This window comes from Maylandia zebra, linkage group LG12 (genome assembly GCF_041146795.1).
Source record: "Maylandia zebra isolate NMK-2024a linkage group LG12, Mzebra_GT3a, whole genome shotgun sequence".
Taxonomy (NCBI): Eukaryota; Metazoa; Chordata; class Actinopteri; order Cichliformes; family Cichlidae; genus Maylandia; species Maylandia zebra.
In genome coordinates this window covers 29,236,071-29,263,981 of record NC_135178.1, presented here as the reverse complement: position 1 = coordinate 29,263,981, position 27,911 = coordinate 29,236,071, and the positions used below count along the sequence as shown (strand labels likewise).

Genomic DNA, 27,911 nt, shown 5'->3' with positions numbered 1-27,911 from the left:
TTATAAGAGTGACTCAGGGAGCATGAGATATCATTTTCAAATATAAATTATCCGCCATAGAGTCCAGAATTAGCTGAAGATGTGTTTACACAGGGCCGGGTAGCTTTAAATAGCTTTTTTCTTATTTAATAAATGAAGTTATCATTTTAAAATGTAATTTTTATTTACATGAGTTATCTTTGACTATTATTAAAATTCGTGTTAACATCTGATACATGTAAGTGTGACAAATATGGAGAGAAAAAAAACTGAGAAATCAGGAAGGGGCAAAACTGACAAGTAGTCCAAGATGGCCTGCCTCTAGCCTTAAGACAGTGGAGCAGTGCCATCATTAGGAAAATGGATAGCCATACAGAAATCTATATATTAATTATCTAATTATTATGATGATCAAAAGATGAAATGTCTTTGGGGAATCTTTTCACTGGTTACATTCATTTTTCAGAACTTCCCTATTTTTGGATTTGAGGCATTGCAGAGGATGCGATAAGGAAATGAAAAGCTGTCTGTTAGATCAGGAATCAGCAGCCTAATGTTTAAGATGCATAACCCTTAATCATGGTTGAGCTTTACTGTCTCACTACACTCAAAAGCAGAACAAACACACAACAAAATACTTTTGGAAATCATGAAAAAACTAAATAGAAAAAAACTTTGGAACTGAAATGTTTTTATTTCATTATGCTCAAAATGAACCAAACTTACATCAGTAGAAAAAATATTAATATAAATTCTTAAAAATTGAAAGCTGAAATAACTAACTTAATAAATAAATGAATAAATAAATATTATAAACGCAATACATATCAAGTAGATTTCCCAGCAGGTATTGAGTCTTGAGTTCACAGATGTTCAAATAAAACTGTGTTAGATGTTTGGCAGGAGGTCTGCCTGTGCGGGTGCCTATATAAATGTATGCATCTATATCTGCATGTCTGCATGATGTCTGCCCTTGTTAAAATAAATATCTTTATACTGTTTGTGCACGTGTGTGTGTGTCTAGGTGTAGGTGTGTGTGTGTGTGTGTGTTTAATGCATCAGTGCGTTTCTGGCAGCAGTCACAGTGTTCTTCATCAGCATGGCGACCGTCATTGGACCCACCCCTCCGGGGACAGGTGTGATGAAACCTGCTCTCTCCTTCACTCCTACAACATGCCACAACAATTGACTTGGAGACAGTTTCCCAAGAAAAATAAAGTCGACAGACAGGTATACATTGTTTTCAGAATGTCAGCAGTATAGAAGAAACTGTGACACAGTTAACTTCTTTTTCATTTACCCTCAAAGTCCACATCACCAATGAGCCGAAGTTTTCCTGTGTTTGGATCCTTGATGCGATTTATACCCACATCAATGACTGCTGCACCTTCTTTCACCATATCTGCTGTGATCAGCTCAGGAACACCTACGTAAAGAAACCAAGGTTATGGTGACAAACGAGAACTACTTTGAAACGTTTTCTTTAAATGCTTTAAAATGTTTTTTTAAATCCTATTCTTGTGTTAGGGGAAGTACTGAACTCAATAACAGATCAATTATTCATGAAATCTAAAAAAAATCTTTGGAATCACAGTTGATTGTTCTTTTGTCGGGTGGACCATGGACATTAAAACTGAATTAAAACACAAATATTCAAATAATCATCACATCATATTTGATAACAATCAATTTGATCTCCTCACACATTTATTATTGTTAATTAATAATGGGCCCCAAATTCAGTTGGATAATTAAATAATTAAATAACAGGTTTGTCTAGCTAAACTAGAACTGCTCATATAAAGCCAGCATAAAACTTCCAAGACAGGGTATAACAAAACTAAATGCCAAGCCTATTAACTGCAATTACTACAGATTACACAACCAGTTAATCCCTCAGCATACGTTTCGCTTTTAACACAACCAAAACACGTGCCGTTTCCCAAAAGACACAAAGACAGCTGAAAGAGATGATGTACATGCAGTTAGTACTTCAAAATCAAAACCAAGCATTTGCAGCATGAAAAGAAATTGAGGTGTGACTCATCAGGAAAAAGCCCATTTATGACAAACAGAGTAAGACATGGCACCCATCGCTGCATTGCGTTAATAAAGAATCTTTCATCTAATATTACAGCCCTGTATTGATTAATGGCTGCACGTTCCAGCACGCAAAAAACAAACAAAGCACTACTGTTCTTCCAGAAAGTTTTAATCAATGCCTACAGATGGGGTAGAGTAACAGGCGGAAATGTCGCCTTTTATTATTTTGATTCCAAGAAGCTCGCTTCAAGTAAGGGCTGGTGAGCACTTTTCACAACATCTCCTCCTTTTTGCATAATCAGCCAACATAAATCCACGTACACCTGTTCCAACACAGGAAAAGTAATCTGAAACTGACGGAAAGGAATGCACACTGGAGGGTAGAACCTCTTTAGTAATGCCATATAACTGGCACTGCTTTTCTTAATGTAGGGTTTTCTATCCAAAAAACTAGGGTTAACAAGAAAATTCACAAAATATGGATGTTTGCTCTCAATATATTTTAAACTCTTCTTTTAAAATGGGTTAATCCAGTTTCTCTAAAGCAAAAACAAATGATACCCTAGTTCAGTATAATAATGACTGCATACAAACAAGTAGCCTATTACAGATTAGGTAAGTAAGTAAAAGCCGACGTACAGTATGTGAAAAGGAAAGTTTTCATAGAACTCTCTGCAGTTCTGTGAGTACACCTCATGATTCAGTAGCTCGTAGAACTACAATCAGTAGCAGTAACTTGAAGTCATTATTTCTGACTCTCAGTCTCTCACATTGTTGTGTCAGAATTTTGTCCCACTCTTATGTACAACATTGCTTTAGTTGATAAATGGACTGATTCTTATATAGCACTTTTCTACTCTCCCTGATTACTCAAAGCACTCTTTACAACAAGCCACATTCACCCATTCATAAAGGCAATGTCTTCTATGCTTTGAAGTGCTTTCTAACTACCATTCACACACAACACCTTGATTATTTTCATTTTCAGTCAGTTGTAGATATGCTGCTGTGCTTGGGATCACTGTCTTATTGTAATACCCAGTTTGGGCAAAGCTTTAGCGGTCAGCCAGATGGTTTCATACACCCTAGAATACTTTGGTATCGAAAGTTCACGGTCATCTCAAGGACTATAATGTGCCCAGGTCATTTTGCTGCAAAACAAACCAAAATCATCAGACCTCTACCTGATATGAGGTGTTGTGCTAATTAGGTTTTCTTTAAATTTTCTGCTGTGGATTATGTCCAAACATCTCCAGTTTAGTCTCATCTGTCCAAAGGACATTGTTCCAGAAACCTTTTGGTTTGTTCAGATTCAGATTTGCAAACCTAAGCTGTGCAGCCATGTTCATTTCAGGGAGAAGAGCCTTCCTACTGGCAACCCTTCCAAACAAACCATGCTTGTTCAGTCTTTTTCTAATTGTACAACAATGACATTTGACATGCTAACTGAGACCTGCAGAGTCTGAGGTGTAGCTCTGTAGTGTTTTGCAGTTTCTTTTGTGCATGGTCTGAACTTGGGGTGAATTTACTGGGACATGGACTCCTGTGACGATTGCGGCACTGTTATTACACCCATCAATTCTGCTTTTACAGAGCTGATCACACTTGATGATGAGCAAGTGATTAGTACTAATTCCTGTGGAAGCACTATGGGCATACTTAGTTTCTCACAGGATTGCAAATCCTATAAATCTTTAATTTTCACATGACTGTAGATACATTTCTTTGCAGTACACGCTGAACATTTTTTAATAATAATAATAATAATGGATTGGATTTATATAGCGCTTTTCAAGGCACCCAAAGCGCTTTACAATGCCACTATTCATTCACTCTCACATTCACACACTGGTGGAGGCAAGCTACAGTTGTAGCCACAGCTGCCCTGGGGCAGACTGACAGAAGCGAGGCTGCCATATCGCGCCATCGGCCCCTCTGGCCAACACCAGTAGGCAAGTAGGGTAAAGTGTCTTTCCCAAGGACACAACGACCAGGACAGAGAGCCCCGGGATCGAACCGGCGACCTTCCGGTTACAGATACGCTTCCCAACCCCTGAGCCACGGTCGCAAAATAACGAATAGCACAACTTGAATAATGAGTGAAAATGTACTAATTGTTTGAGGAAAATCAGGTGATCCCAAGTTCCTAGTTTTGACTCTTGTTTGGACAAAAATGACATCACTGATGTCAATTTTTCAAAAACAGTGACATTATTCAACCAAAACACTGACTGAGAAATGCCTTGGCAGATTAGCAAATTATGACAGTGATGGTTGGTTGTAACCGTACAGCCAGTTGATGTGATGTTAAATCCTATGAATCGTTTTGCAATACTTAATACAGTTAGTATGACAACTGACACCAGAAACTGTTGATTTATTACAGCAGCAGCTCATAAACATTACATTGGAGCCTACAGCTAGACGCTGGTGATGAAATAACAGCCAGTGATGCATGGCAGCAGTGTCAGTGACACAACACAGGGTAACACTGGAAATTTTTCAGCTTAAATTGAATGAAGTAAATGGCGACGAATTACGTGACGAAAGTGAGGGTTGTCATGAATGCAAGATGCAGGACAACCCAAACCACCTGCCTGAACTAGTTTGCATGTGTCACTCCATTCATTTGAAAGACGTTTTGTTGGGTATGACATATGTCACTTCGGTAGTTCTTTAGTTGTGGAAAAAACTGACAGATATGTTTTACTGTGGTCCTGATACGTTTACCTGCTGCTGCAATAATGATGTCAGCCAGGCGGGTTAGCTCTTTGAGCCTTTCCTTTGGAGTACATCTGTGGGTAATGGTCACTGTGGCATCACCTAAGAGGAAAAAGGACATGTTGTGGTTAATCCACCACTTCTTGGTTTACACTTCTTGGTCTCGGAGATATCTATCACCTACATCACCTGCTACATTCAATGTATATGAATAAAATGCCACATCAGGGTTTTAAAAATATGTATAAAAACTTACTTAGCCAAAACATGGCAAATTAACCATGAAAGGACATCTTTCAATACTTCTAAAAATGCTGATAGTGAAGGTTATCCTGTCAATGACGTTCCTTTAAACTGTTCTAAAGCTGGTGTCTCTACATGCTCAAAGTGCCAGAAGCAAGATTTCTTTTACTCAATATGAATATTTCAAGTTATTACCCAGTCTATCATTCTTCAGGTACTGACAGGTGGTGCATTTTGGGGGGTATTAGTGCTAATGTTAATAATCAGCAAACAGTTAATGTGGCCAAAACCTAACCTTCAATTAATTAATTCAATTAAGGTTCTCCTGTGGGAATGAAGAATATTGATTCTGCTAAGCAGTGTTTTTATACATTTAAAGTGTAAATATTCTCTTCTTTCTGCTTCATTACTGTGAGACCTGTTGTTCTCTTACAGCTTTACAAAAAAAATGAGACAGTGGTGGGGGAAGGACACCCTAAGTCAGACATTACACAATGAGGAAATGCAGCATGCATGATAGTAACTTTAATCTCCGTTTAGGTGTGTCAGAGCAACTTGCAAAGTCATAACTGTATTAGGACCAGTATTGTTGCTGTAATCCACGGAGGTATTCTGCGAAGATAAGAACGAGAGGGAAGAAAAGGCAAGTCACAGCACAGCAAACCTGCATATCGCATACCAGAAGAAATGTGTGTGAAGCTGTACAACTCGTGTTGTGGGAAATAAACCTATGAACTATGTGGTTATTCAACTTCCCTTTGGAATAAAAAAAAAAACACTTACTGGGGACTGAAGATTTTTAAAATAGGAAAGTTTGTTTTTAGCCTTATTGTATATTTGCAGTTTAATATCCAGTTACAAAGCACACATTCAGTTGCCATTCTTTGCAAACTTAGTTTTCAAGAACTAGGTAGTCCACCTTAGTGTCACGTTCTGATAAAATCCATACACCTGAAATAACAAGTACAAGAGGAGCGTAAAACTCATCTTACATCGCGGGCCACATATAGCCGACTTTGATCTTAAGTGTTTCAGGCCAGTGAAACTCCCCTTTCTGACAGTGTAAAGAAATTACATATTTAACTGTATTTCTACATGGTAAACAAAAAGCTGCTGAAAGAAATCTGACTTAAATTGTAAGAAATACATTTTTAAAGTTACAGAAAAAGTTCTGGTAGATCATTGACCAGATTTAGTCTTTTTGAAGTCTTGTAATTTGATTCAGAAATTTTTTTTTTCTCATTTATCAGATATTCATTACTTCGAAAGTGAAATATATTAATCTTTTTTTGTTATAATTTTATTGACTATGGCTTATAGCTCTTCAACATCAAAAATCCAGTATCTGGCATTATCAGAATAGTTAGAACATTAAAATAAGATCATTAAAAAAACATTTTCAATACAAAAATGTCCAACCTCTGAAAAATCTGTACATTTATGCACTCAATATTTGGTTGGGAGTGTTTTACCACAACTTAAGGCATCCGTGTGGTATCTATCAGTTTCTTTTTGCGCCGGATGTGTCTCTTCCTCCTTGTGACAATGCTTTAAAAGATTCTTTGTGTTTCAGGTAAGACAGGGAAACTCAAGTCATCCCACACTGTGCAAACGTTCCAATGGAACTCAAATACCTTAGATTCTGAGCCTCTCCACGCTTCTTTTTGACTTTTTGAAATGATTTATAAATTCCTGACGTTACCTGAAGGTATGTACATGTACATTTTTGCACATTTATGCTTCTAGACACTGATTTTGAAGGACAACTTTGGGGTCTCTGCTCTAATTCAGCCCAAAGGTCTTCTATCAGGTTAAGGTCTGGACTTTCTGAAGGCCATTCAAGTTCTTCCACATCGAACTCGCTCATCTATGTCTTTCTGGGCCTTGATTTGTGCACTGGTGCGCAGTTATGCTGGAACAGGAAAGAGCCATCCGGAAACTGTTCCCACAAAACGATAAAGCTTTTCACTGAAACTAAGTGGCCAAGCCCAACTCCTGAAAAACAATCCCACACCACAAAGCAGTCAGACAAGTACCGTTCTCCTCGCAACCGCAAAACCCAGACTCATTGATCGGATTGACAAACAGAAACACAAGCGTAACTCATAGAGACAGACAACCGTTCACATTCACACCTATGAGCAATTTAGATTCACCAGTTAACCAAACCCCACTGACCAATTGTCTTTGAACCATGGGAGGAAGCTGGAGTTTATGACATATGAATAGTTATTGATACATTGATATTTGCTCTCTTCTCCTCTCCTCTCCTTAATATCGTCTTATGACCAAGAACTTTCTATTTCTTCTGTCCATGTCACGTGCCTCACAAATATGTGTTAATCTTGATCTGGGTGTAAGGCTCAGAAGACCTGGAACTGGCTGCACCAGTTCATAAGTTCAATCTTAAAGATTGCCAAGTATCTGTAAGAACAAGTTCTTACAGATTATAAGTTCTCATTAACTATTTATACCATCCATCATCCAGGAATCACTGATGATTAATAAACTGACAAAACTTGGTAATAGATGACGCAGCTACCAATAGAATAAACAATACAGTTTTCTGTTATGGGCTTTACAATAATAATATAATGTAAAACTAAAAGATTTTTTACATAAGGATGGCACAACATACCTGAAATTAATTAGGATTATGCTTATGTTTAACTAAATAAACAAATAGCATTGGTGCAGTTCCAAGTGATTCTAAAGGTAAAAGGTAAAGTTAAACAAATATGTACAGTTTCAAAAGATAACACCTGCCTTTAAGTTTGTTTTTGCATACTGCATTACTAAAACCCTGGCATAGATGTTTCCAAGCAACTCATTACAACTCATATGTTTTAACAGTGCAACCAATTTCAGCTACAAAGTCAGTAGTAGCCATTAAGAGCTTTTAAAAGACTCAAATTTCAAAATAGCGTGTTCTTTTACTGATTTCAAAAACTTAAAAATGGTTCTCAATTTGCAATATGTACACACGACATAGTTTGGAAGAACATGGACTGGGTCTCAATCATTTACTTTCAGAAATTGTATAGCATATTTCAGTCCCCTGACCTAATTTGATGTGGATGAATAAAGAACGTTTTATCCTTTTAGCGATGACTTTAGGGACAACTGCAGTGTTTTGATCTCCTAATTTTTCTTTGGTATGCAGCTTTGAGTGAGTTATGTTCCCATTTGTGTTGTTCTGACCTGCAATAACACTTTACTTTGAAATGTTAAGCACATCTTGTTGCTTCATCTGAACATGCAATACCTTTCCAAATCCAATCCCTTCTTCCTGCACCCTGATGGGCTGATCTGTCTTCCAGTGCCAAAAGTCTCACCCTGTGATTTTCCTTCACACTCCCAGATTTTTTTCTTTTTTCCTCAGCAGGACATTCATCAGCAGTTTTTTGTTTGATTAAAAAGGTGAGGAAACAATAAAGCTTTAATTTATTGCTCACATCCTGGCAAAAGCTCAAACATCAAACATCCTTCAGGGAAAGCCACAATGGTGAAACACCAATCCTACAAAGAGCAGCACGCCAATCTTATTACAATGCTGACTCAGATTGCAGATAAGCCACACAGACATCCAAATGCATTTTCTTACCTCCAGGACGCTCATGATGGCGATCAGTATGCAGCAACATTGCAATGGGCATTCCAACATTTTTGGAGCGACCAGCAACAAGGACATTCTTCCCCACAGTCTCAATGCCTGCACAGAGAAATGATAAAATATGCTAGATTAAAAGTACTGCTCAAGTAGAGAGAAACTGACTCTCCCTGAAGCTAAATTGTCAAGCAAAAACTATTAAGACGTTAACATAGGTGTCATCAATTAGGCCAATATCACAATTTGCTGATGAAATTTGTATTAAATACCAATTATGCTGCTAAACCTGATCTAAACCCTTCTTGTTTTCTATTTGTTTTTTATGTCATACCAAATTCTGTCCAATTTTTAAAAAGTCAACCTGAGCATGCTTGTTGTGTAGTGATAGTTTGAAATAACAAATCTAAGTATCGAAGCAGAAAGAGTGTTTAATATTACAAAGTATATGTGAGAAAAAAAGATTTTTGCCCTTGTAGTCAAAAAAAAAGCTGATAACCGGCTGCAGCTGGAATGGACACACCCAGGCCTGAAACCATGGCATATAAGCAATTTTCAGAAGTGTGAAGTTGCCTAAAAGGAATTACCAGCAGCACAATATGTGGTAACGACCAGAAATTTCAGAAGTGATAAGGAAGAAGAATATTAAGCCAGATAAGTCTATAAAGTTTGAAATCCTTCCAGAGTTTCAAAATATCCCAAAGAGTACAACAATGAATCATCCTATGATGTCAAAAAAGTTACAAGAAAAAGATTCATGGGATTTTTTCCTTCCTTCCTTCCTTCCTTGGTCTTTGTGTCATCTAGTATCTCTTTTGGTAACTCCACAATCCAACAGATACTGGGCATAAATGACGTGCACAGAAGGCTGGCAAGTAAAAACACTACTAACTCCAGAGGAACCTCAAGGCTTCTCCAAATTTTGCGATAATGTATCTTGAAATCCCTAAAACCTTTCAGAAGAATATAAAAACTCAAGCTTTACATCTCTGGTATTGTATGACTTGTTTCTGAAGGACTCTATGCAGTCCTGTGATAAACTAAATGCATCCCCACTGGTTTAATAGGAATTAAGAAGGTAAATAGCAAACAGGTACCTAATCAAATGCACTTCATCAACAAGTGTGATGACCTCTATAAAAGCAGAATTGAGGTGTATAATACCACATTATTCACAGGAGTGGATATCCCAGTAAATTCACCCCATAGTCAGACCATGCAGTGCTCAGAGAAACTGTAAAAACTCAAGACCTGCATTTCAGGCTCTACAGACTTTAGTTACTGTGCTGCCCTGTCAGTGCGCCCCAGGGCAGCTGTGGCTACAATGTAGCTTGCTATCGCCAGTGTGTGAATGTGTGTGTGAATGGGTGAATGACTGAATGTAGTGTAAAGCGCTTTGGGGTCCTATGGACTAGAAAAGCGCTATACAAATGCAGGCCATTTACCATTTATTTAAATGTTAAAGTTCATGACCTTTCAGTTAACAAAAGAGTGAACATACCTGGCTTGTCTGGAATGTTTATCAAGAGAAAGCCTCTTACTTGTCAACAAACCACAAGATTTCTGGAATAATGGCAAATGCACAATGCCACATTTAATGACAGCATAGAGTCCTGTGAAAACCTTATTTTTTTATGACTCTATGGATAACTATTTAACAGGAGCCATTACTTTTTAAACTGGTGATTTGGGGTACTGGATAATATTTTAGCTTCTATGAATACAGTAATTATTAAAAACTTGCATCTGTTTTCACTTGCATTGCCTTAGCTAGGTCGATAGAGCCAGCAGAAAGGTTTGTTACAAGGCTTAAAGAATTCAGTCACACTTCTCTCGGACCATTTTCACCTTTGAAACCAAAACCAAGCTCAAATAATTATATACACATAGTGTATAGTGTTCAAGTTCATCAGAATTGTGTATTTCCATAACTTAGAGTTTGAAACATTCCAGTCATTCAGACAGACAAGTGAGTTACGCCAAACCCTTCATCCTTCAGCTCTCAATGTAATCTATAAAGAGATATCTGCTTCAGCACTATGTGGGATGGAGGATTCCAAAAGTTCTGTCACAGCCGATAAGCTGATTTCATGATGATATAAAACCCTTAAGCATTCCTACGACAACTGAACTAACCTCAAAGGCAGCCAAGGCTTAGCCGCACCTCAATCCTCCACTCCTTTGGTATGATAACCAAGGGGTTTCTTGCCATTCTAGACACTGTTCTCACATCACAGTAAGAATAGTTTTATTTTAAGAACTAACGTCCTACTATTTTATTCAAATAATGTTTTAATAACAACATCTGTTAAATATAAAGTTTTACACACATTACTTCAAATAACTTTCACACTTTTTCAGAAAACTGAAACATTATACTTTTATTTCATGTTAAAACTAATGAAAGTCAAAGAACAGATGAAATTTAGATTTAGATGGAAGAAAGGATATTAGGCGCCACCTAGTGGATCTGAGATGCATAGAAATGGACATATAATACCTACTTCTGCTATTGCTTCTAGAGTTAACTTTACATTCTTTGGAACTGAACATTCAGTTCAAATTTAGGGATCATGCCATCGTAGGTTCAAAAAACAGAGCGAATGGCAAGGCTAAAAATAGCCATGACAAACATTTATAGATATTAAGTTGAGTAAATGCTTTGGAGAATACTGGGAGGCATACCTGCTCTTTTGATGATCTCCCAGACAGCTGCAGGAGTGGCTGGCACCATGGATCTCTGGTCCAGGCACAGCTTACCGATGTTCACAATATGGAAGCCATCCACATCCTTCTCTGGAGCGATGGCGTTGCATACTGCTCTCTCATTTATGTGCTCTAAAATCAGAGGGAGCAGAACATAAGCTCAGGTACTGTATATCATGTGAAGAACTGTACAAAGAACTGAAACATAATAGACTCACAAGTGACTTTGTTAAGTACGCCTGTTCAGCATTCAGATGATAAGGTCAGAACTCGACATGAGCCCCTTAGTATCAGCAGAGCATTGTTTAAACACTATATAGCCTACCTGAGTAGTCTGACCATCCCTTTATGACTACAGTGAACCCCTCTTCTGATTGCTGCTTCCAAGCAGGATTACGTGTCACATCACAAAGTTCAAATAATCTCAAACTGGTTTCTTAAAAATGATAATGAGTTCACTGCAGTCATGTGGGCCCCACAGTCACCAGAAATCACTCCAATACATATTCTGTACGCATAAAATTTTATGCACACAATATCCATCGACTATAGAAGCAGAATCACCACAACTGTAAAGACCAGTTAACATGATGTCATGGAGGACACCTCTGGAGCAGTGGTGCCTTTGTTCACCTGGAAGTGGGAGCTGCACCAATAAGCCACTGACCCTCCAGTCACGGTTCATCTTGTCAATCAGCTCCAGCAGCTCCTCCTGAGACACTGTGCTGGGCCGCACCACTGTATCACTGGAAATACCTGGAGAACACATAAACACATATACCTAAACCATGAAGATGTAGTTGTGTACTTTTGCATGATTATTTTAAATACACATTGTTTTATTTTTGATTATTTTAAATGTATGTTACTTTTGCTTAAGCAAGTGCGTCTGAACATATGTATCTGTGTATGCATAAAATATGTGCTACTTTAGTTATATTTATTGTTTTTAGATATGCATGAAATACTTTATGAATACACGTTTAAGAATGCATGTGCTGCTCATATCTGACCCAGGATGCTGGCTGCGCGGGTCTTGTTCTTAACGTAGGTGTGACTGGCTGGGTCGTCACCCACTAAGACCACACCTAGGTGTGGTCTCATGTTGCCCTGAGCTACCAGCTCTTCCACATCACGCTGGATTTCTCTGTGCAGCTGACGAGCTAACTCTGTTCCGGAAATCACCACAGCGGCATGCCTGGAAAGATAAAGAGAAAACACATGAATTAATGCACTAATACACTGCGGGAAAGATGAAAGATGAATTTAACAGTGACAAATTCACTTTTCAAGCTGACCTGCAGTCAGCTGAGACTGAAGAACTCACTTGGATGAGTGACGAAATGTTTCTCCCACTGAAAACGCTACATCCAGATGACCAGAATCTACTTTTGGATATTCTTGGTTTTAAATTTGTATTACTGACAGCTATTACCCATGACCTGCCATTTTATACCCTTGTCGCCACAAAAGTGATAGGGACACCGGAATTCAGTGATTTGGCTAAGTGAGTGAATACTTCCAGTAACAAAGCTTATAAGACCACAGCCGGTTTCTCTCCTGTAGCTAAGATGAGGAAACTGAGGCTGAAATTCACACAGGCTCACCAAAATTGGACAACTGTAGACTGAAAACAGTCGATGGTAGGGTCAGAACCTGGCATAAACAACACTAAAGCATGCATCCATCCTGCCTCGTCTCAACAGTTCAGAATGCTTCCGGTGATGTAACGGTGTGAGGGATATTTCCTTGACAAACTTTGCCCTCTTAACACCAACTGAATATTCTTTAAACACCACAGCCAACCAGAGCATTGTTGCTGACTATGTACATCCGTAACTACCCTTTAATCATCTCAAACTGGTTTCTTGAACATGACAGCGAGTCAGTGCTCAGATAGCCAGATAGCCTCCACAGTCACTGCTTTCAGTCCAATAATGCAACTTTGAGATGAGGAGTGTTGCATCATGGATGTGCAGCAACTCTGTGATGCTCTCTGGTCAATATGAAGCAAAATCTCTACTTATTGTTTTGACACTTTTTTGAATCTGTGCCAGGAAGAATTAGAGTAGATGGCTCAAATTGACAAATAGCAAGATGTTCTCAAGTGTCCAGTGAGGATTTTATTAAGGCGTCTGATTTAGGGACCACAATTTTATGTGTTCTTAAATGTGCTATAAATATACTAAATATGGTATAACCATAGGTGACAGCCCTCTCCATCAGCTACAGTCCACATTACATAGAGCGCGTTGTGTTCAGCCGGCGAGGCTGTGAGCCGGTTATGTAACTCTGTCATGTCTTTTGAAAAAATAGTCCCTTTAAATATGGTTGCAATTTGTACTGTAATCTACACTCGCAGGTTTCGTGAACGGCGAAACAGGCTGTCAATCACCACCCACCGACACGTGACGCTGCGCACGCCTTCGCCGGACCTGAAGCGTCGTTCAGCCCTGCGCAAAGTGATGCCGTATAATAAAAGAAAAACCAGCATTGTTTTAGACGTGCTGCGTTTTACCTCGTCGCCGACTCGTGTAGATGTCTCTTTTGACTCTCGCATTTTCTGTGCATCCGCAGTTTGGCCCGGCAGCAGTGATGGTGTAACGTTAAAGGGCTACAAATCCTGAAGGAGGAGCGTAGCGGTGAAACAGAGGCCGCCATGTTTGTGTGTGTGCGTGTGTGTGTGTTTGTGTGTGTGAGAGAGAGGGGGCAGGGAAGCGTGTAGACGATGATGAATGATACTCTGCATTACACACTACACATCTTTTGGCTTATGAGGAAGAGCTGGCCTCCTTTGTTGTGTGCACTGCCTGGGAGTGCATTCATGAAATGAGCTGCAACTGTAATGGCAAACACAGCCTATATGTGAGCAGGGAGGCCAGAGCCCAATAAACAAGATGAGGGTCAAAGAGTGTGGTTGTGCCATAATGGAGTGGTGTGTGTAGTCTGAAATTTTGATAAATGTTTGGCTAAAATCTCACAAAAGTTATACAGGTTAGAGTTTAAGTATAGGGAAAACGAATATGCTGTAATTTATCTGATTGCAATAAGCACATATGAGCTAAAGTATGTATAGTCTCAAGTCTTTGTACACTCCTATATTCCATCCATCCATTATCTTCCACTTATACAGTTCAGGGTCACAGGGACCTGAAGCCTATCCCAGCTGTCCTGGAGCCCAGTCTGCCACAGGCTTAACACACAGACAGATGTTTTAGAATCAGCAATTAACTTAGCCCCACTAACTGAATGTTTTTGGACTGTGGGAGGAGGCTGGAGTGAGCCCATGCTGCTAGGGGGAGAACTTGTAAACTCCACACAGAGAGGCCCCTTCCACATGGCAGATTTGAACCGAGGACCTCGTTCCTGTGAGGCAGCAGTGATAGCAACAGTGCTAACCACTGTTAGCACTGATCCCTTTATGTAGAGCTTTGACAGATCAAACTCTGGTAATCATCTTCCACACTATCAATCAGCACATCTCGTTTTCGACCACATGCTTCTAGAGAGAGTCAGGTGTTCACAATTGTTCAGTTAAAGTGAATCACAATGTGGGACATTGTCTCAACATGTAGGACGGGGATAAAAGGATTTTCTGCATGGACATTCAAAGCATGAAACAATATGAGTAAAAAGACACCCTTTTTTTGTTTTGGGGTTTTTTTTCCCATCTTGGCTGTTAGGTGAAGTGATCCATACCAAGTTCATGTCTGTATTGTAAATATTAAGCTACCATCAACACCTGAGTAGCTTAACTTAACACAAAGACTGGAAATGATGGAAAAGCTGGTCTTTTGTCTGTCCTGAACCTGCACAGGCACAGAGAAAGCATGAAAACTCCACATAGAAAGACCTCAGCCATCAAGTGGATACGAACATACGACTTTCTTGCTGTGAGGCATCATTTAATTGTGGGTGGCTATAGCTCAGGCGGCAGAGCAGGTCATCTATTGATCGGTGGTTCGATTCCTGGCTTCCCCTAGTCTGCATGCCAAATATCCTTGGGTAAGATACTAACCCCAAATTGCTCTCCAATGCATCCATCGGAGTATGAATGTGTGTGTGAATGTTAGTTAGAAAGCACTAAGAAAATGTGCTTGGGTGAATGCACAAGTTGTGTAAAGTGCTTTGAGTGCTCAGAAGAGTAGAAAAGCACTATCTAAGAATCAGTCCATTTACCATAATTATAAAATCATTGTAGTGCCTCTACATTCCCAGAATAGATCAAATCTCTATTTCGTACATCCTTGTCAAAAGAAAGGTGTGTGGTTCCACGGGTACTGTACACATACAGCTATGAAGATAGTGCAATAAAGGAAATGATGACCAAAAAAGAAAAGCAACCATTGTTAGTCTTGATGCATGCTGAATCATCTCAGGGAAGGAAATCCCAAAAAGCTAATTCTGTTTATTTGGACACAACATAGCCAACTGAATCAACTTTTTGTAATAGCCATCGTCAGTGAAATATGTCCTGTTTTTCCACTAGATGGCAGCAAATATCTGCTATATTAATCTATCTCTTTGTTAAATTATGGCTATGTCAGTTTGGGCTCATACTTCTGTCATAGATCCATAAGCATAGAGGGATCCAAACTTCAAGTACTGGTGTTTATTCAAACACATCAAAACAAACACAAGTGTTCATTTCCAAGTATAGGATTATTTGCAATCGCCATAATGACTATATGGGTTACTTGGTCTGCAGTGAACATGCTTCCTCTGCCCCCAGCATCTGGTCATCTAGCAATTCTGTAAAGTAACAATTTCAGTATTTTTACATCAATGGTATTGGTGTGTTTCTCATTGGCATATGGCAGTGCTACAAATCTTTGTGCGAAGTGACTGTACTAACCGATTCTCATTTCAAGATGTCCTTATGGTACTTGCTACAGTGTAGCGGCTCGAGTTAGGCTGGACCCGTTTGCCAGCTACCCTCAGGGTCATTCCACGGTTGTAGCTCTGATGTCATCAGCAATTCTATTTCTTACTCTTCCTACCCTTCCTCTCCCCCCTCCTCATCTTCCTCTCCCCCCTCCTCGTCTTCCTCTTGCTCCTCCTTGTCGTCCTCTTCATCCTACTTCTTCACCTCCACGTCCTCTTCCTCGGCCTCCTCTACTTCTCACTCTTTCTGCTCCCTCCATTGTACTCCGCACACACAGCTTACCTGTATTATAGTGCTTAGGCTGATTGCAAAGTGAACTAATTATCTAAAGAAGTTTTCACATGTGAAAGTGTGCCAGACAGTTGGCAAATTAGTGTTAATGATAGCCATACATAAGATAAGATAAGATAAGATAAGATAAGATAAGATAAGATAAGATAAGATAAGATAAGATAAGATAAGATAAGATAAGACTTTATTGATCCCACAACGGGGAAATTTTTGCGTCACCTCAGCTCAGGTACAGATATATGAAGGAAATACAAAAATACAATTAAGTACAATCAATGAAAAAAAGTAAGATAATACACTATATACAATGGTAGCATACACAGTATGTGATTATGGATATGGTTGGAAATATGGAAGACATAAACTATATAGCTTGGAAGGTCATGGAAGGTCCATTATGCATGAAGTGGTGACCGTGGATGTTCACAGTGTCCAGTGACTTATGACATCGTGATTGAGGAGTTATAGAGTCTAACTGCTGTTGGGATGAATGATCTGCGAAAACGCTCCTTCCTGCAGCGAGGGTGTTTCAGTCTCTGACTAAAGGAGCTGCTCAGACCACTCACATACTCATGCAGTGGGTGATGTGGGTTGTTCATGATGGATGTCAGCTTTACTAACATCCTCCCCTCACCAACCACCTCCACAGACTCCAGGGGACATCCCAGCACGGAGCTAGACCTCTGCACCAGTTTGTCAATCCTGCTCCTGTCCCTGTCCGTGCATCCACTCCCCCAGCAGGCCACTGCATAGAAAAGGGCAGATGCTACCACAGTGTCATAGAATGTCCTTAGCAGAGTCCTGCAGACTCCGAAGGACCTCAGTCTCCTCAGCAGGTGGAGTCGACTCTGGCCCTTCTTATACAGGACGTCTGTATTTGTTGTCCAGTCCAGTTTCTTGTTGAGGTGAACACCCAGGTACTTATAAGAGTCATGTGTATACTTTTGCTAGGAGTGTGTTGGAAATTTGGTAATTGAGTGTTGTGCAGTGAATTGTGCCTACAGTTTTGCAAAGTGTGTGTTACAAAATTGCAAACTGAGGGCAAAGCAGTTTTTGTGCTTTTAGTTTTGCAAACTCAGTGAGTGGTTTTGCTATAAGTCTGAATAGTTTTAGAGATTGTGCTACAGGAATCACAGTTAGGGTTTAAGCATTCAGAAAAAACTGTAAAATAGCTAAAAATGTAAGAATTAAATTGTCCAATCTGTGTGCAGTACCTGACAGTATGAACATCTAGAACTGATGATAGGTGTCTAGAGTCCATAGTAGTCAAGAAGAAAGCCTCACTGTCTGCTCTTAATCATACATGTTTCCTGGAGAGGACGCTAAGATAAAGGTGCTCATTGTACAGTGTTTGCACATAACTTCAGCACTAAGGGTTCCCCCCCCCATGCTTTATGCTCCTGTTTACTTTTTTGCAGTATTTATTCAAGACCGTAATTGTCAGCTGTCCTAAAGCACATGTTGGTTTTGCAACATAAACAGCAGAGAAGTGGACGTTTAGCATATGTCAGCGTTTCACATCCATCCATTTTCTTGCGCTTATTCAAGTCAGGGTCATGGTGGGGCTGGAGCCTATCCCAGCTGTCCAGCTGTCATATGTGGGGGAGGGGAATACACCCTGGACGGCACAGCCACTTACATTTTAATTAAGCCAACATGTAACCTGTTGGGTTAGAGTTGGGAATTCGCCTTGTAATCAGAAGGTTGCCGGTTCGAGCCCTGGCTTGGACAGTCTTGGTCATCGTTTCCTTGGGCAAGACACTTCACCTGTTGTGTCAGAGGGCCCGGTGGCGCCAGTGTTCGGCAGCCACGCCTCTGTCAGTGCGCCCCAGGGTGGCTGTGGCTACAACGTAGCTTGCTATCACCAGTGTGTGAATGGGTGGATGACTGGATGTGTAAAGCGCTATACAAATACAGGCCATTTACATATGTGGGGGAAAGATGGAGTATACAGGGACAATGTAAACAAGAGAGGCAGATTAAAACCTAGGGCCTCCTTGCTGTGATGTGACAGTACTAATTTCCATGACATTTTGCCTTGCTGGAAGAAAAATTACAAATACAATTACATATAAAAATATATATTCAGTGTAACTTTTGACCTTAAATGACCAAATTGGAGTATGGTGGTGGTCTCATGTCAGTTATCCTCATCAAACACACCACAGTAAGAGCAGCTACATTATATACCTTCCTTGCTGCAGGATTGAGACACCACTTCAGCGTTACCAGGACCACAAATGCATAAAACTTCCTGCATACAAAAATACAACACAAAGAATAAATATTTACATACATGTATGATGGATGTGTGCAAATATTTAACATATAATATTCCAGTGATTTTTCACTCAGAACTGTGCTCTTTAGACCAACATTAGGTGACCAATTTTCCAGTCTATAGTCTTGATGCTACTCTTATTTAACATCTTTATATTGGTATCATGTCAGAGGTAACTTTATTATTGTGTTGTTACTCAGACACAAAAAAAAATTATAATCTTTCCAGTGTGTGACCTGACAACACTATGGTAACCATTCAAATAAATGTAGTTCACTTTAGTGCGCATACTACAAATGGATTCAAGCATGTTGGTACTATCATTTTTTTTTTTTTTTAAGTAACCAAAAGATAGCTTATAACAGTGGTTCCCAAACTTTGCGGTATATTTCACACCTCAAACATTAAGTAAACAATTACGCAAATACAAGTAACCTGCAATAAATTACAGGTAGTAAGAAATAACTGTTTTACGCCATGTCCACACCTACACGGGTATTTTTGAAAACGCAGCTGTTTCGTCCTCCCGTAAACGGCGTTTCGAATCACCGAAAAGGGAGATTTGTTTAAAACTCCTTTTTTGGTTTATGTGTGGACGAGGAATACAGAGTTAATCATGCAAAGTCAAATTTATGTGCCTTTTTTCACGTCAGCTGTGCGCCACGTTATTGTTTACGTGAGATGAATTGCAGAATGGCAGATAGAGACAAAATACTGTTAATCTGACTATCTTCAGGTTTTACATGCTTACATATACACACGCAGTTACAGTTTTTTCTGATTGCTTAAGCACATTTTTTGTAACTATTGGCTAATTTTGCAAAACTCTTCACACAAATAAGAAAACCTGTCACCCAATCATCAAAACATTGTAGTTCTCTTGCAAAAGCAAACACAGCTAGATTAACTCTTCACACCTTCGTAAAAATGGTGTTTCCGTATCAAACAGTACACACAAGCCATCATCTACTAAGCACACAATGCGCCAACTGCACACTGATGGTATGAATACAAAACACATCTGGCCTTTGCTTTCTCTGTGCACAAGGTAGGCTATGTCAGTTTGAGCTCATACTTCTGTCATAGATCCATAAGCATAGAGGGATCCAAACTTCAAGTACTGGTGTTTATTCAAACACATCAAAACAAACACAAGTGTTCATTTCCAAGTATAAGATTATTTGCAATCGCCATAATGACTATATGGGTTACTTGGTCTGCAGTGAACATGCTTCCTCTGCCCCCAGCATCTGGTCATCTAGCAATTCTGTAAAGTAACAATTTCAGTATTTTTACATCAATGGTATTGGTGTGTTTCTCATTGGCATATGGCAGTGCTACAAATCTTTGTGCGAAGTGACTGTACTAACATATTCTCATTTCAAGATGTCCTTATGGTACTTCCTACAGTGTAGCGGCTCGAGTTAGGCTGGACCCGTTGGCCAGCTTCCCTCAGGGTCATTCCACGGTTGATTACATGGTCCACTATTGTAGCTCTGATGTCATCAGCAATTCTATTTCTTACTCTTCCTACCCTTCCTCTCCCCCCTCCTCATCTTCCTCTCCCCCCTCCTCGTCTTCCTCTTGCTCCTCCTTGTCCTTGTCGTCCTCTTCATCCTACTTCTTCACCTCCACGTCCTCTTCCTCGGCCTCCTCTACTTCTCACTCTTTCTGCTCCCTCCATTGTACTCCGCACACACAGCTTACCTGTATTATAGTGCTTAGGCTGATTGCAAAGTGAACTAATTATCTAAAGAAGTTTTCACATGTGAAAGTGTGCCAGACAGTTGGCAAATTAATGTTAATGATAGCCATACATGTGTATGCTTTTGCTAGGATTGTGTTGGAAATTTGGTAATTGAGTGTTGTGCAATGAATTGTGCCTACAGTTTTGCAAAGTGTGTGTTACAAAATTGCAAACTGAGTGCAAAGCAGTTTTTGTGCTTTTAGTTTTGCAAACTCAGTGAGTGGTTTTGCTATAAGTCTGAATAGTTTTAGAGATTGTGCTACAGGAATCACAGTTAGGGTTTAAGCATTCAGAAAAAACTGTAATGTCCCTCTATTTACAAAGGCAGAGGCCTCACGGTGTGATTATTTTACATGTAGTTTTTTTTCCCTGTGTAATAATATTCAACATTGCTCATTCAAAAAATGCCTCTCTGTGCAAAATGGGTTTAAAAACATAAACAGCTGTGGGATGCTGTTTGTCTGTGATTTAGACAGAGGGAACAAATCGTGGCAGTATCAGCCTGATCAGGGACGTGCAGAGAGGTTTAAAGGGGCGGGTGCTCAAAGTTAAAAAGGGGCACATTGAACCATGCTGAATAACAACAACACACATTCATCAAGAATCTAATATGGGAAGGGCAGGGCTGTGTTGATCTGAGACTGTAGACATTAAAAAGTCCACAGGAGAGATGGTAGCTGATTAAACAAGTGTCATGAGATAATAACAAAATGCAAAGATTGGTGACAGCGCTTGGAACCATAAGGCAACGAAAAACTGTGACATAAACTCGGCTCTGCCTATGAATCACTCTTTGCTTCTCTTCTTCCTTCCTTCCCATCATTTCATATATCACTCTCCACTTGCTGTCTATCTGAGAACAAGGCACAACTTGCTATTGCAATAAACTATAATCTAATTATCCACACCTAAAAACTCTTGCACTTAATCTATAATAAAATGATGACAGAAAAATGTTATAGCACTGCCTTTAGTAGCCTCATACAGCTCCTACTGTTTCCTCCTCATGTCCTTACCAGCCATGTCTGCACAATGTTATATCATGAGTAATATTTTTTTAAATCCAGCTAAATAAAACACACACATGCACACACAGTGACATTTTAGACCTTCTTCAGAATACTGTATATACTATGGGCATCCTTACATTATTATTTATTACTAGAGCTACAATAATAAAGCAATGAGGAGGGGGAAGTAATAAATATGAAATAATGTATTTATGATGATTCCATTTGTTTCACTATCCACTCTGTGCAGGGGCAAAGCTTATTACATTTTTAAACTGTAGCGATACAATAATCTTACTGCTGTAAAATCCAACTTTTGTCTTATTTAAAATATAAATCTAATATAATCTGCTTCTTAATGTATGTTCTTTAAAATACAGCGTGTGTTTTTTAATATATTATAATTATTATTATGTGGACATGCATATTAGATCGTTTTTTAGTGAAATATAATCCCTCCAGAAAGGCAGGAAATGCCCAGAAACTTACTTTAAAACTAAATATGTTCCCTGAAACGGTGACAGAGCTACAGACCCATGACAGCCTTACACAGGTAGCCAGCAGCTATGACCAGCAGTACTTGTGCAGTTAATAAAAGGACAGGTAATGTTTGTCGCGCTGTTGCACACACAGCACGCTCGTTTGTTTCAGTTCGTCAGTTGCAACAAGACAGCTTACCAACGTGTACGTAATAAGCTAATACTCCTGTGTGTTACACACTACAGTGTGCGCTGTACACCTACTTAGTGGTTTTGTCGCATCAGTCTGTGTCTCTGAGTTAACTTGTGTTTCTCCTACAGCTCCGGACCGCAAAAAATGCGCGTGCTCTTTGTGAGCTCGTTCCCGGCTCGTAACCAGCGCGTTCTGCCGTCGAGGGCGATCATTGGTTAAATGTGATCATGTGACTGATGCAAGCCAGATCCTTTTATTTAGCAAAACTATGATTAATAGTTAAATATTATTGTTGAGGGGCACAGACAGGACTCCGCACGCACACACACATTAAATAAATAAATAAATAAAATAAAAAAATTTAAAAGTTGCCTCAACAAAAGGGCACTTTGGGCACTCATCAGGAAAGGGGCGGGTGCTCAAGCCCCTTTAGCCCCCCCCCTCTGCACGTCCCTGAGCCTGATATTATTTGTATCCCACTGTAACTTTACTGTATAAAGAGCTAACATCTCCAAAATGTCAGGAGTAATTAGTCATTACAACAAGTGTTTGTGAACTAAAAATCAAGAATGTCGGACACTGTTTGTCCGTGACTTGAAGAGCCCAGCGCTGCTCCCAACAAAGGGAAAACCAATTATGCAGGGGAGACCTACCTTGGCACTTGTGCAGGTGAAGCCAAAGGGAAGATATGCTTCACCATATTTTCTAGTCTTTGGCTTAGAATGAAGTTGGTTTGGAAACATATTCAGCTATGCTTTATCTCCTGCTTTGCGTTTGTGTGGCCTTCCCGTGCTAGCAGTGTCCAAGCGTTGTTTTTTTTCCCTTTTCACCCCCGCAATGGTTCTGCGCCCCCCCCAGGGGGCGGGCCCCACACTTTGGGAAGTCCTGGCTTATAACAAAAGATAGCTGTATGTATGACGTGCAGTCTTGAGTCACACTGATCAGTATGGCTGTTAATATTACGAAAACAGGTTGTTTATTTGGAGAAAACATGAATATTACACAACGCATGACGCATTTTTAGCATAAAGGTTTATGCGAGTGGTGGGAATGAATTCAGACAATGTGGTAAACACCACACCCAACCAAGCCTGCCTGGACATGAGACTTGTGAGAATGTGCACAATATCCAGTGTGACAAACGCTAAGCTGTGGTTTCATCGCTGGCTTTTACGTACATGATCTGTTTGCGAATCCTGAAGTTTGCTATTATATTCTTTTTACTGCAATAACTGAGACTGTTTGGTTGTTAACCAAATATAACTTAAACAAAAAGGTTCAATTATCATATTACTCTGATGTAGACATTATATTTGATATGTGACTGTTAAAAAAAATAGACAGCACAGCTGACGCACAAGAGGATGACTGCTTTTTATTAGGATGACAAGTTGTGACGTGAACCCAAATGAAGAAAATAACCCCAACATTAAAGTTGCTTTGTTCAAAGGCTCAAGACATGGGTATCATTCACTGGGATGACTCATGTTAAACACAACTTAATCCAATGCATAAAAGAAGTACGAACTCCATTTTAAAAGATAAAATATATTTTAATTGCCCCTAAACTGGGAAATTGCTGTGATTAGATAAAATAAAATAGAATAACTCACTAAAATAAAATATGGTAAAAGAAAGTGGCTTATTAAGAAGAAAAAGGATGGTGTTCCACAAGTTTAAAAAATCTAACTAGAATGTCATAGAATGTTAAAAGAAAAAAAATATATAATATAATATAATATAATATAATATAATATAATATAATATAATATATAAATTAATCCATTAATTTCTTTGTCTTCTGTTCAAGGTCATGGTGGGAACACCCTGAGCAGGTCACCAGTCTGTTGCAGGGGTAATGGAGAGAGACAGACATTCATGCCTACAACCAATTTAGAATAGTCAGCTAACCAATCATACGTGTCTTTGGATGGTGGGAGGTAGCTAGAGTATCCAGAAGAAGCCCACTCAGACACAACGAGAGCATGCAGACTCCATACATAAAGGCCCCTGTCTGGAGTCAAACACAGGAGCTTTTTGCTGTAAGGTGACACTGCAAACCACAGTACCACCATATAATAGGGATGCTAGGGATAATAACAAAAATGTTTAAAATTTTACAGTAAAATGTTGGTGAGACATGAGATAACTTGCTTTATCCTATAAAGCACCATCCAGTGCTATGACCTTTTCATCACATTGACCACAATGTTTCATTTATGACAACTGTAATCTGTCTAATCTGATCTAATCTCTATCTTGTGTTGAGTATTATAGTCTATATTGGCAGTAATAAATGGGTGTATGCTAATGTTTAATAGGCATTAAAAAAAGTGTTATCATTTCCGTGAAGCTGCCCTGAGACCTTATATAATTCAAAGGATGAAAACAGGAAAAGCCCATTTTGTGTGTCCTTAGGAGTATCTATGGGAGGATCTGGCCAGTAAGCTTTGGTTTTGTCTGTCAGGCTGTGGTGTTGTGTAGGTTGTCATAGTTAATATGGGGTTAAGATGAGATGGGTGGAATAATAACGCTGACATAACAAGGTGTGGGTGAAAATGAAGAGAAGGTAGAGTCAGTTGTCCCTTCCCAACAGAGGTTGAATGAAGCAGAAGCATGTTTCAGCAAGAGCCAGCATTTGTATAAATGAAAAGAGAAATTATTTCTCAGATTATGCACACCGCTACTCAGACATCATGGCTACAGGGATTTTGGAAATTCAGAGTGTGATTTTATAAAACCTTGAAGGCACTCTTCAAAGGTATAAACTGGGAAGGTGTGGTGCAAGAGATCAAATTGGGAGGAGTTTCTTTTTTCAATTTTCTAAATATTCAATATATCCATGTGTCTAAGAAATCCCTGAATTGAGGTTTAATTACCCTCCAAACGACACCCCCCTCTCTTCCACCCACTGTTGTTGACTGGCTCGGCCGGTTATGTAACACATTTATGCCTTGCGCACGTGGCTACAGTCATTATAAATGACAATATGTGGACGGATTAAACATTACCATCCACCCCTGAAACCAAACAGCCCGCATTTCACCTCTAAGGCACAGGATAAGAGTGAGGTCAATGAACGCTGTGGCCAATTAATCGATTTTCTACCGAGGAGCTCGCACTCATCCGTTCAGTCCCGACCATAAAAACGAATCCAGGGATTGAACAGGACAGTGTGTTTGCTCTTAACTCGATCTGAGGGTACACTCAGTTCAGCGTGACCGGTTGTTGGTTGTGTCATCCTTACCAGGAAAAATGCATTGAACGGGTATTATTCGATGGGCCTCCTGGCATTTATCTCAAGAGGGCAATGAGCAAACACTGATTTAAAGCAAAGTTCATACACTCGTTGAAAATGTTAATTAAAAAAATAAAAGAAAAAATGAATGCGATTGGATGATCACTCGGATATCTTCTGAATAAAAAAATTAAACCACATTTAGAGATGCAAATTATGCGCATATTAATCGTATTGTTGTAATTCCCCCTCTCACCCCTCATATGGTACCACCACTAGACTGACCACCACTCTCTCTCTCTCCCTTTCCTTCCCTGTCTCACGTTATTCCCCCTCCTTCATCTAAAAGCTGTCATCCTGAGCGGTACTGAGTCGACGGCTCAATCCCTAAACGCCCGGATGAGAGCGGCAGGCGACATTCAGGGCAACACAGTCGCATGAGTCGACCGACTGGAAGGCAACCAGTCCAGTGGGGGACGACAGCGAGTGCAGGAATCTGAAAATTTTCGACGCAACCCACGAAGATCGCTGTGGGAAAAATTCAGACAGAGACAGAGGCGTGGAGGCGAAGAGGAGCGGCGCGTTCCCCCCTCCTCTTGCGGTGTCCTATTTCGTTGGTAAGTACATTTTGCCCATTAAAAAAAACCGCTGCACATGTGCCTTTTCCTCTTCCACGGGACTCGTGTCTCGTTTCGCCACTTTCCCTGCGCGTTTGTTGTGGTCTGCGTCCCCGCGGGCTGCGTTTAAGGAAGAAGAGGCCTGGTAAGTAGCAATATAGCGGCAAAGAGGCATGTGTGTACATTAAAATGGGCTGCAGCAGCTCACGGGCACGCTACGGTGATTCCGAATTGTACTCCTGTTACGTTGACGGACAGCGCCGTGAACGTCACATTTTACCGTGAGTGGCAACATTTTTGTTTTATTTCTGTGCGCTCGTTCCTGTTGTTGCTGCTGATCGCACGCGACAAAACCAGTGAATGAAGCTACACGTGTGTGTGACTCCACATCTGAGAGTCACCAGCTCTTATTCACTGTCCGCTCTGAACCACCGTAGCCGGCCATGGCTTGAATTTGAGAGCTGCTTTCAGTGCCTAATAAATCATTTAGTTGTTAATCACACGCGCGCATTTCTCTCAGGGCTTTTCGTGAGCAGACCAAACGCTGAGGACAACGGTGGTCTCCACTGGGCATGCGCACTACCGCCCCCTTTGACCTATAATATTAATCAGTTGAGAGTAGTAGTAGTCTGTCCTGTACCTCTCAAAAGTGCATCGGGTCGCTTCTCCGGTTTGTTGACAGAACGATTATTGAGTGGAACTTCAGGCGAGTGAGTCGGGCAGCACAAGCAAATAAAGCAGATCCTGTTATTCACGAGCAGAAATGAATCTGTGATGGCAAGCTCTGTAGCTCACGGCAAGCCTCATTGTCACCATGATGACTATTTTCCAAAGAGAAATATCACAGGGCTGTGGGAAGAACAACAGAATGAACTGGGCAAAACGCTACAGACTGCTTACTCAGAACAAAAATATCACAGTGTAAAAATACGCCATCACAAAATTACTGAAATGTCACGCAAGTGAAAGTAAGATAGTAAGCAAACATTATGCAAATACTCAGAGGTAGGAGTGCCAAATAAAAAGTCCCTGGTAATATATTTTGGCTAGGCTCGTTTTTTTTTTTATTTTTTTTTTTTTTACGTGAACTATTTTAAGTGTATGTGAAAACAAATACAAGTAAATTTCAAGTACCTTAAGTTGGGCACCAAAGTGTATGCACTTAGCTATTTTCATAGTTAATAAAAAGTGCTGATTGTCATATTCTAGGCAAATCCAGTTGTCCTCTTGTCTTCTTTAACAATATTTCACTACGTTAATGATATCTGTTGCTACTGCTTGCATAGGAAGTGGAAGTCACATATTACTTATGGACCCATGATGCAGTTTTCTAGTTAATCATTAGTCTGCGTGCTATGATAAGCAGTGGTGAGAAAGGGGCAAAAATATCAGGGTCTGTCACTACCTTACGTGTTTTCCATTCTCTGCTTTTTCTCCTATATGGTTTTGGTAATAAAATATTAGAGCAGTGCTTCGCACAGCAGGGGTTATAACCTGGGAGAATAAAATGCTCTGATTGCTGTGTCTATTCTAGCTTTATCGGCATTAAGACAGATATGGAAGTGCAGAATGATAAGATACGCAGATTAATGACTTCCCTGTCTTTCTACACTTTTATCCTGTTTGTAAACAAAAGCACAACCAACCTAAATGTCCCTGGAGTGAGCTAAAGTTATTTATTTATTTATTTATTTATATGTTTTTCTTAACTACAGGGTGGAGAATGCTAACAAATATGGTACAGAGCAGGGAAGGGTGTTAGGTAACGGTTTGGCTTGGTACTTGCTGTTCAGGGCGTTTGCACCCATGTGGTAATAATGAAATGGTAGTAGAATTTGTTTGCTTCTCTTTACACCATCCGGCCATTTTTG

General features: G+C 39.8%; 2 protein-coding genes across 5 annotated transcripts in view; one reads left to right on the top strand and one right to left on the bottom strand.

Annotated features, from left to right (window-relative positions):
- Nucleotides 1-644: 644 nt before the first annotated feature.
- On the bottom strand, nt 645-13,959 carry mthfd2l (methylenetetrahydrofolate dehydrogenase (NADP+ dependent) 2 like). The gene is made up of 8 exons (XM_004546959.3): nt 13,818-13,959; nt 12,313-12,497; nt 11,933-12,055; nt 11,279-11,431; nt 8,591-8,698; nt 4,753-4,845; nt 1,280-1,405; nt 645-1,145 (listed from the first exon to the last, which is right to left on the bottom strand). Exons 1-8 carry the CDS (start codon nt 13,868-13,870, stop codon nt 1,030-1,032), a joined length of 957 nt encoding a protein of 318 aa, XP_004547016.1. The 5' UTR covers nt 13,871-13,959; the 3' UTR covers nt 645-1,029.
- Nucleotides 13,960-25,726: 11,767 nt separating this feature from the next.
- The window catches only part of slc20a2 (solute carrier family 20 member 2), a 46,491-nt gene continuing 44,306 nt past the window's right edge, over nt 25,727-27,911 (top strand). Inside the window, exon 1 of one of the 4 annotated variants that reach the window (XM_004546961.5) lies at nt 25,727-26,040. The gene's annotated coding sequence lies outside the window, so the exon portion shown is untranslated. The other 3 variants (XM_004546960.6, XM_004546963.6, XM_076891023.1) reach the window with 3 other exon arrangements.